The 11,005-nt window shown below is 41.1% G+C and overlaps 1 protein-coding gene across 1 annotated transcript in view; it reads left to right on the top strand.

Moving 5' to 3' along the window:
* The first annotated feature begins 5,993 nt into the window (after positions 1–5,993).
* The window catches only part of BMX (BMX non-receptor tyrosine kinase), a 28,886-nt gene continuing 23,874 nt past the window's right edge, over positions 5,994–11,005 (top strand). Inside the window, exons 1-3 of the mRNA XM_040584181.1 lie at positions 5,994–6,131; positions 7,135–7,239; positions 9,510–9,591. Of these exons, the coding sequence (XP_040440115.1) occupies positions 5,994–6,131; positions 7,135–7,239; positions 9,510–9,591 (325 nt within the window). The remainder of the gene's footprint in view (positions 6,132–7,134; positions 7,240–9,509; positions 9,592–11,005) is intronic.

The raw sequence follows: 11,005 nt of genomic DNA, 5'->3' as shown, positions 1-11,005 counted from the left end.
CCCCAGACCATACCTTCTACCCCAATAACTACACTTTACTTTCTGCCCCAACAGCCTCACAGAACCCTGCCAGCTGCCTCACCCACTGCCCAGGACCATGTCACCTTCCCCACCAGATTTCCAAGTCTCTGCTTAGGGCTGCACAAGGCCCTGCCTTTGCCCCCCCAGAGCCTGTGCCTGCTGCAGGCAGATACTCCTGTAGCTACCTGTTCTTCTGTCCCATTTCCCCAACTCTACCCCGCTCCCTGCTGTCCTGCCTTCTCCACCAGACCTGTCACTATCCTTGATCTCTTCCAGCCCACCCACCCCACCCCACCATCCTGTCCTGGTCCCCCTACATCAACCCTCACCACTCCCAGCCTACGCCTCTGGGTCATGTTATTGAGAATATGGAGCCAAGCCATCGTGGCAAGCACTTCCCAACAAGTTTGCTTACTTCATCTGGGCAGAGGATGCGTTTCTGCTTGGTTGGGTGTCAGGCGCTCCTCCTTGCCATCATTTCTGAGGTGGGAGACATGCTTCCACCATGTTTCCCCAGCCACCATAGCTTAGTCAGGTTCTTCTCCAAGCTTGTTCTGTCACAACTGCTGTCCCTTTCCCTCTCAATTTTCCAGGTGCTCACTCTTCTGAAGATAAAGGTTACCAAGAGGGAAGGAGCCAGGTATTCTGGCTTGCTTGCTGCATTACAGCCTACCATTAGAAAATGCTTATCAGTGACCACCACATCCAAACCACTTTGCCAGAGAAGTAAACAGAAGCAGCAGTTAATGCTAGAGGAAGTACCTCTAGCCTCCAGGAGGTCCTTTGCTTGTGCCTTGCTGAGTATTGTTCTGATAAACTGTCTCACAACAGTCCTCTTTCTGAAAGACAGGGTGGTTACTTTAAAGATCTGTCAGGGTAATAAGCCTTTAATATTTGTCTCTGCGTTACGGAAAGCAAAGAAAATGCAAATATTCTCAGTACAAGCACAACTGTTCGGGACATAAGACACAAATTTCAAGCGTGGAAAAATAATCAAAGATCCCCAGATCCTTCACGTCTCTTCAAATCATATGGAACAAATGTTTACAGTAAGCTAATTCCATATGGCTTTTTATTTACTTCCAGGGAGAAATTAGATTTCACAGTTGAAGGAATTGAGGTCTGTTCAGCAAAGAGGGAGGATACCATATCTTGCAATTCTCTAGGTAGGCAGAAATCTGTGCACAGCACAGGCCACTCTCTGTACTTTCTGCGCTGAAGGATCATTCCTTCAGCACAACTGAGTGGTTAGTGCAAGCACATTCTGACTCGGCACAAAAGAGTCTGCTCACAGAGGAAGGGCAGCCTGGCCAGTGAAAAGGCAGTGCAACTGCAACTGTAACCTCGGGTTTTGCTTTTTTTTTTTTTTTTTTTTTTTTTTTTAAAAAAAAAAAGTTGAACATTTCACTTGGCATAATTTCAACTGTTCTCATTTCTTTTCCATGAATGGGGAAAAAAGAACACTGTGCAGTGGATCTGGACAGGATGTAGTTTTGCTGTCAAGGCTTTTTTTAGGATTTGAAATTGGTTTCTATCTCAAATTGTAATGAGAAGTCAAAATCTGGAAAACATGTTTTTAAACTTGAGTCAGAGCACTCCAGTAATGAAGTGGCTGCAGTGTAGGCAGCTGCTCCCTCAAAGGCTGAATACACAGTATTCTGTTTCAGAGAAACCAAGGGATGCAATAATTTTATAGGCTTTTTTGAGTCTTATAAGCATTTCTCAACCTTTACCTTTAACCTTTATACCTTCTGTTACATCCTTAGAACTAGGCTATGTGTTTGCTTGGTTCTTGCACAGGTCCACAGACAACAAGGCAGAACGCATGTTACTAGATCACAAGGTGATCCAGTATGTCATTTACTATGCAAGGACATAACCAGAGACATCAAGTTCCTAAATTTAACAGAATACTGCTTTTAGCTAAATACTTCAAAAAGAAGAGTATGTGTTTTTTCCCATATCCAGAAAACAAAGGTGTAACAATTATATTTATAATTTTGTTTATTAAATATGTTTAATAAATCTTGTAGAAGTTTACTATTTATTTCATAATTTGTGTTTTGTATATTTAATATCTCTTTCTGTATTTTTAGTACTGTTTATTAACAAGTAGGTGTTGCAAGGTACAGTTTATAGAATAAAATGTTTTATTGTTTAAATGAAATTACATATTGTGATAAACCCTTTTGTCTCTACTAATTTCTTGGTGTGCTTTCATGGCACAACTTTGTTAAACCCAGAGGCTGTTTTGTTAGCATTTCTACAAGGACTAATCGTGGTACTTCACCTTTTTTCTAAGCCACAGTAAGTGCAGACTGTAGTCATTCTGTGTGGCTTCAGCTGATATTCTCTGGGCTCTGTGGCAGCAGCATTAGAGCAGTTGTGGATTAGAAACCTAGTCTCACTTGAGCAATGTTATCAGTCCTGGCAGTTCAGGTAATTGCTCAGAGTCATTCAAGCAGCAGTGAGTTAAGAAATTTTGTAAAGGTCACATAGTGATGACCCCAGAAAGATGACCTGAAAATAATGCTTTAAAATAAAGTAGCTGAAATTCCATCTCACCCATCTTTTTTTCTGGCCTTCAGTACCTCCATGAGCTCCATGAACTTCAGTGGGTTGTAGCAGAAGATTGGATGTTTCCTCGTTTAAGGAAACAAAGCCACATGCTGTTACAAAAAGCAGGAGTTCTTACTTCTCCATTGTGGGAATGACAAGCTTTTTACATTTTCTATCAAACCTAATATTTTAGTTCCAAGGACAGCTTCTCTAAGCTATGTTGAACTAACTCCTAACTTCATGCTAGTTACTCCTACAGTCAGTTAGGGCAGGTGCCTACCCTATAATGCCTGAAAAGTTTCCTAATGTGGGGTGAACACTCATCCTTTCCCCTACATCAGAGCAGACATCTCAATAGAAAGATTTCAGTCCCGACTCCTACTTTATCTACCCCAAGCTCATATCACCTTCATATGTCGTGTGTCACAGCAAGATTACCTTTAAGCTCACTCACCAGTGGCACTAACACTGGTCTGTCCAAGAGTGAGTTGGTGGAAAGTGTAAGTAGGCATCTTGTCCACGGGAAGGGTAGCCAGATGCCTATGGTGGAGTAATGGCTAGTAAAAACCCCCTTTTCCTCTTCAGACTATTTCTACCAGGTATGTGTTACTTTCTGGGTTCAGGTAGGATTCAGTGGATAGATGAAGTGGGTGTGATGAGTGTCATGCAAATTTTCTTTATCCGCAGTGAACAGGAACATAACAAAGTGGGCTGCTTAGCACAACACTTCCCTTTGGAGTTCCAGAACATACAAGGCAAAGGACGTGATCTATTTTCTTCACGTTTGGGTAAGATAACCTGAAACCACTCTAAACTTGCAGAAATATGATGGATCTCATCCTTTGAATTTTGTGTCTTTTGATCATGGGTTGGTTTACGTGGCAGTGGGCCTGCTGGCAACAGAGGACACATCTGTCTCAAAGGGGGAAAAGGATCTTCGCACAGGAGTTAGCAGGGCTCATTGAAAGAGCTTTAAACTAGATTTGAAGGGGGAAAGGGATAAAACCAGGCTTGCTAGAGGCAAGCCTGGGGTCAGCACAATGCTTGAGGAATGGTGTGCTAGCAAGGTGCTTTGGTCTGCCGTCTCAGTGGAGGTAGGGGATGGAGGTCCATGCAAGAGCAAAGACGCAAGGGTTATCGATGTCTTAGAAGCCATGGAAGTGCCTGAGAATGGTCACATAGCAATTAGGCCTTCTCCCCCCAAAAAGGTGGCAGGATGAGTACCTCAACTTAAGTGCATCTACACCAATGCAGGCAGCGTGGGCAGAAACAGGAGCTGGAAGCCATTCTGCAGCAGGAAAACTGTGATACGGTTGCCAACATGGAGACATGGTGGGATGACTCGCTCAGCTGGGGTGCCGCAGTGGATGGCTGTGAACTCTTCTGAAGGGGTAGGAGAGGAAGCAGAGGCGGTGGGGTAGCTCTGTAAGGGAGTGTTTTGATTGTCTAGAGCTCAATGTGGTGATGGTAAGGTTGAGTGTTTATGGGTAAGAATCGGGGGAAGGCCAACAAGGCAGCTGTCCTGGTGGGAGTCTGTTATAGACCACCCAGCCAGGATGAAGGGGCAGGTGAAATATTCTATTAGAAGCTGGGAGAAGTCTCACAATTGCTAGCCCTTGTTCCTGTTGGGGACTTCAACTTACCAGATGTCTGCTAGAAATGCAGTACAGCAGAGAAGTGACAGTCCAGGAGGTTCCTGGAGTATGTGGAAGTGACCTTCCTGGCAGAGCCAGTGAGGGAGCCAACTGGGGAAGGTGCCCTGCTGGACCTGCTGTTTGTGGAAGGACTTGTGGGTGATGTGATGGTTGGAGGTCATCTTGCCCATAGCAATCACAAAATGATGCAGTTTTCAGTTCTCAGGGAAGTGAGGAGGGGGGTCGGCAGAACTGCTGCTACGTTGGCGTTCCCAAGGGCCGACTTCGGTCTGTGTAGGGCCTGGCTGACAGAGTCCCCGGGGAGGCAGTCCCCGGGGGCAAGGAGGCCAGGAAGGCTGGACATTCTGCAAGAAGGAAATCTTAAAGATGCAGGAGCAGGCCATCCCATGAGCTGAAAGGTGAACCGGCGGGAATGAAAACTGGCCTGGCTGAAGAGAGCTTTGGCTGAAACTCAGGAAGAAAAGCAGAGTTTATGGCCTTTGGAAGAAGGGTCAGGCCACTTGGGAGGACTTCAAGGCTGTTGTGAGGCTATGCAGGGAGAAAATCAGAAAGGCCAAAGCCCCACATTAAGCCAGAACTTAATGTGGCTAGTGCCTTAAAAGACAATAAAAAAAGTTTCTATAAATACATTAGCAACAAAAGGAGGGCTAAGGAGAACCTCCATCCTTTACTGGATGCAGGAGGAAAAAGCAATAAAGGGTGAGGAAAAGGCTGAGGTACTCAGTGCCTTCTTTGCCTCAGCCTTTAACAGTAAGACCAGTTGTTCTCTGGGTACCCAGCTCCCAGAGCTGGAAGACAGGGATGGGGAGCAGAATGAAGCCCCCATAATCCATGGGGAAACGGTCAGTGACCTGCTGCACCACTTAGACACGCACAAGTCTATGGGGCTGGATGGTATCCACCCAAGGGTGCTGAGGGAGCTGGCAGAAGTGCTCAGTGCTCACCGAGCCACTTTCAATCATTTATCAGCAGTCCTGGCTAACTGGGGAGTTTCCACTGACTGGAGGTTAGTAGATATGGTATATAGGGCCACGGTTCAGTGGTGGCCTCGGCATTATTAGGTAAATGATTGGACTCAGTCTTAAAGCTCTTTTCCAACCTAACTGCTACTGTGATTCTGTGATTGTGTGATTGCTGTCATTTACTGCTGTATGATTACCAAAGCTAAGAAAAAATAAATAGATAAATATATATGTACATATATGCCATACAAGAACATTTTTACTTTTAGATTTTTTCTCTGTGTCATTGTTCCATAAAAGTGCGTTTGTTTCTGTTGGAAGAAAGAAATGGGAAATTTACAGTTCAGGGAACACACCTGTCAGCACTGGGTATGTTTTTCTGGTCTGTAAATAGAAGGGTTTTCTCTTTTGTTGTTGTTCTTTTCCCTGCCGTAATGAGTTCCATGTTATGCTGCAGATGTAATGCATTTGTGCATAGAGCAGACTGCTCTTTGCCAGAAAGGGTCCATGACTTTAAAAGGAGAGATCCTCAGATGATAAAGGATAACAGAGACACCTTGTTTAGAACTATGCTATATCCGTAGCTTAATTTTTGTATACTATGATTGTTTTTACTGAGTGAATAAGCTAAACTACCTCATTTGTTTAAGCAATATTAAACACATGCTTTTTTAACGTTTATTACTGTAAAATAGTATGAAACAGAGGAGAATGACTCAATATATTCATTACTACAATTCTATATTTATTAATAGTAGTAATAAAAATAATTATGATGTTCTTTTAGGGAAATATAATGGAGAAGAAAACAGTTCTAGAAGAACTTCTTTTAAAGAAGTCACAACAGAAGAAAAAGATATCACCAATTAATTACAAGAAAAGGTTGTTTGTTCTGACGAAAGCAAACCTTTCTTATTATGAATATAACAAAGGGGTAAGAAGTATTTTTTTTTTAAGTAAACTGTTTTAAGATTTTCCAGCGTCACCTTATTCCTCTAGTTTTCTTCTCTTTAACTTCACCAGACATTATGTGTTAGAACAACAGGTGTACTTCGTTTTGAGTAGAATTATAGGATATCATATCCTAGTTTCAGTTCATGAAAACACTTAGCTGCAGGCATAGGAGTGTCTCTGTTCAGAACAAGTCTTACAGTTGTGCTTACCATTGAGCATCTGTTTGTGTCCTTCCAAGGAGAACTTAAGCAAGTAATTAACATCGGCATATGTTTACACATTGTCTTGAACAGCAATGTTTTCCTTGTTCAGGCTTACCTTTGAACTGATGTAAATAACTGGCTTCAGAAGTTACTTCTATGAGGCATAATTGGTTCAGAATCTCATCCCTCAGCTGCCCAAAGCAGATGGTTAAACTATCTTTGTTTCATAAGGAATGACTGTGTAGCACAAAAGGATGGCTTTCCACTCAGATCTCCCATCAGGAATGCAAATATATGTCCAAGGCAACTTATTTTTAAGTTTTTGCTCCAAGTTGTAGATTTGGACTCCTCCTGTGAGTTACATCCCATTAAAAAACTGCAGGGAAGCTCAGAGAGAACAAGCTGCATTACCTTAGCAAAATTATGAATGCCACAGTTTGGCTTCTGGTTTGCACTTAAGGTGTTTTCCTCTTAATTCCTCCTCCTTCTTTTCCTTCTAGTCTTCTCTTCTTCCCTGTACTCCTGCAGTTGCAGCAGATGCTTTCTCAGATGTAGGGCTGTGTCCTGTAATTATTGTAACTGATTTATAAAGGAATTTGATTGATATGTTAGATGCAGGTAGGGTACCAAGGAGGTTTTTAACCACTTTTCTTTTAAAGTTCAACAGACCTGAAGCTATGGCTTATACAGCTTAAACCATGAAACTGTACAAAACAGTAAAACTATAATATTTATTGTGTTAAGATTAGTTTACCATCTGCTATGTTTGTTCTCTCTTAGAAAAAAGGAAGCAAAAGGGGATCCATTGAGATTGAGAAAATCCGATGTGTTGAGACAGTGAATCTTGAGGAAACAACACCTCCTGCAAGACAATATCCTTTTCAGGTTAGCCATGGACTGTGTTTCATTTACATATCAAAACGGTTGGACTTGATGATCTTGAAGGTCTCTTCCAAACGAAATGATACTGTGATTCTATGAAATATGACAGTCATCCTAAAGTTACACTTACTAATCCTGTCCTAAGTGGTGATACCTAATACTGTTGAGTGCTGCTGATATTTACAACAAATAGAAAATCAGTCTCTATCATTGAAGGTGTGACTTGCTGAAATATTTTTTAATTGACTGTGATATCTTTTAGATCAAGTTTTGTTTCTTTTATGTTCAAAGGTCTATCAGATATTTGCTTTAATATTATCTGGAAGATACAGATCACTACACTGATTATCACTTGTTTTAAGGCACAATTAAGCACTTAAAAATTCTTATTTTAATTCTCACTGCCTCTTTCAACTTAGTTTTTTTTGGCCTACAATACTAAGTGCAAGATTTGACTCCTGACTGCCTGATTACCATTCAAATGTGCCATAGTCAGAAAATCCAAGGCTACATACACCTTGTATCAGAAGATGAAGCTGCACAAAGCTCTACACACGTTTAAGAATTAAATGTGATGAGAAAGCCATAACTTCAAACGTGCTGCCTTTCGTCCGTTTCAGTTGCCCAGCTTGTGTTCCTTCTAGACCCCCCATCAATACCGATTCTATGGGCAATGGGACACACAGATGTGAGAAGTGGCCGCAGGTTCCCTTCAGGAGTGCCACTGCCAAACAGGGCAACTGCAAGCAGCAGGCTGCTAGAGTAAATAGCAGGGTCACTGAATAGTGCATTAATTCATGACCCTGTAATAATTGCCATGCCCAAGGGCAACCTCATGAGAGAAACTTCATATTTCACTGCCTGGTTGATCCTAGGTGTCATTCCAGTCTTCCTTTCCCTTCTCCCTCTCCCAGCTTTATGGCACTGAATGACACATTTATGTTAAATTAGTGTATTTATGTCAGGAGTGCGTAATTCAATTAAGTGGGGGAAAAAGTGTATGCTATAGTTTATACAGGGTGGGTGAGTCTGTTCTGGGAAGGAGGATCTCTAAAGATTACTTTAGGATCATGATAGCTGAACATAAATTCCCAGTGTGATACTGTGGCCAAAGGAGCTAATGGCATCCTTGGCCATGGAAGTAGGCAATATTGAGTGAAAGCACTCAATGTATTTTGACACTACTGTGATCACCAGGAGAATATTGTGTCTAGTTCTGGTGACTATAATTGAAGAAAGATGTTGTAAACTGAAGAGAGGTCAGAGGAGAGACTTGACAATGACTAATAGATTGGATGAATAACATATTAAAGATAAAAGCTCACAGGGCTCCACCATTTAACTAAAGGAGACAGGAAACAAATTGATCAGTTGTATATACTTACCAGTGGGAGTACACATTTAATAACAACAGTTCTTCAGTCTAACAAACAAAAGCAACAAAGTGGCATTTGAAATTCAGTGCAGATGACTAAAAAGCAATGTACACGAGGGAAATGAAACTCTGACCTAACACAGACACACGCACAGACAGACAGTACTAAACATGATCCAAAAAGCAAAGCAGATGTTAGCAATTATTAGGTAGGCATCAAACAAAGCTAGCAGAAGATAGGCTGAAAACAAGCAAAAGAAGCTGACCGTTGACATTGTGTAGCTGAGATGTAGGATTACTAACTGCGGGATGTTGTAGATACTAGTTATTTGCTTAAAAAGGCAATTGAGTGAATTCTCAGAAGAAAAACACCTCTCAAAGGCCATTAATTATAAATGCATTGGATCAGGATTCTGATCGCTGTGCAGCTGCCCTAAGCATATACTTTGCCTCAGCATTTGTTACTGGACACTGTCAGAGACAGGTTCCTGGCTTCGGTGAGCCTTTGGTCTGGCCTTGTGTAATACAAGCCAGAAGCTGGAAGACGAATGTGGAAAAACTGAAGTGGAAAGAAAGAGTTTGCATGTGGGCTGTAAGGTCTTCTGTACATAGACGATGGCAATATCCAGAAATATTCGATACTGGTTTTTGTTTCTGCAACTGTGCTTTCGGGCATGAACCACTTTGGTTAAGGCAGTACATATTTATATGAAATATGAAATATGAAGTATTTATATGAAATGGCAATAATATGTGACATCTGAGAAACATTACTAAGTTGCTGGAGTTTGATGTAGGTCCACAAAGCCTATTTTTTGGGTTCCCATCCCCTTTTCCTCTCCCCTCCTGCTTTCAGGCAGTACAGTCTCACCATGCTGGCTTTCCCAACCTGTTCCAGGTTGTGTACAAGGGTGGACTTCTCTATGTCTATGCCACTAATGAAGAGAGCCGGGAGCGGTGGCTTGCAGCTTTGCATAAAGGTAACAGTATTCTTTTGTGTAGCAAAATATTCAAATAACATGAGGAGAGATAGGAAAATGCTCCTGCCTCATCATGTTGTGCCCTTCTTTGTAATTTGTTTTTAGTCTCTCTCATACTTCAGCACTGACTGGTTAAAATGCATGGTACTTTCAAGAATGGATTAGAAATTTTAAAGGTTGAAGGTTTCAGTGAGAAATAAAGCAAAATAAAGTGCTTTTTAAATTACTTTTAATGGGCATTTTTAAATCTTCATCATATGTTCAGCCTTTGCTGATGCAGATTAATAGAGCACAACCATTCCTGATGTGGCTAGTATAGTGCTTACCTGCATAAATGCCATTTTGATAACCAATACTATTAGTGTTTTTTCCTCTGTGTTTTCCTCTTTTTTTTTCCAAGGAAATTTCTATTGTTTTCAATGAAGCAAAATCACAGTAATGCAAACGTAAGTTATAAGCAGAAAACTGTGTCCCTGCATAACTCCAGTGAAGGCAAAAGCCTCACATCGAATAGGGCATCTCTCAGGCATGCCAGCCATTGTAGGAACAGAACAGGCTGTCTGAACAAAAAAAGGCTGTGAACAAATATTCTCCTCAATTTTCCTAGTAAGGCTGTGTATGAGCTACCTCTCTGTGACTCACTTTGCACACACGGAAGTGAGGTTATGTCAATTAATTTAGCAAAGTTACGAAGCATGTGGACCAGACGCATTCAAAAAACTACACCAAGCCTTCTAGAAACCAAGTTTTATAGTAATATTTTTTGGTGAAAAGTAAGGTTGTGTAAGTGATATATTTTGTAATGCTCATGAGACAAATAGCACAAATATTCAAATGCCTACAAGCCTTTTAAAAAGTGTATGAAAAGCACTTGTCACAAAGGGGTGTCCTGATCCTTTTGCAGAACTCTTGCATGTTCAGAAATCTTGGGTTTACACTGGCTCACTGCAGCACAACTGAAAACCTGTCCTGACACAACCAGTTTTTAAAGTCTTACTCTATGGCTTCAACATTTCTTCTAGATACCTTCTGAATCCAACACTGCTATTACAGCTTACAGAACTAATGAATCACTAGCACAGTGATACTACTGTTGCTATTATTCTAAAGTAAAAGCAGTCCTTCAGATATGAAATAAATATTTCTGTGATGCTGTTCCCTTTTGATGTGCTTAAATAAGAACTGTATTTTAACAGATAAAAGTTAGTTGAATTTGCCATATAGTGTGTTAAGTATCAGTGAATATAATTTTCTTACAGTAGATAGTTCTAGGAAAATACTCAGCATATTTTGATATATGAAAATGTTTTCCTTTAGTTAGTTTTATTATTGATAGTGAAATCTTTATGAGATCCATGATTTTGAATCATAGCTGTTGGATCCTGTTTTGGCTTTGGGTGTTTCACTGGATTGT

The sequence above is a fragment of the Falco naumanni genome, chromosome 2 (assembly GCF_017639655.2).
Source record: "Falco naumanni isolate bFalNau1 chromosome 2, bFalNau1.pat, whole genome shotgun sequence".
Lineage (NCBI taxonomy): Eukaryota > Metazoa > Chordata > Aves > Falconiformes > Falconidae > Falco > Falco naumanni.
The sequence above is the reverse complement of the archived record's forward strand: the minus strand, read 5'-3'. Positions and strand labels throughout refer to the sequence as shown.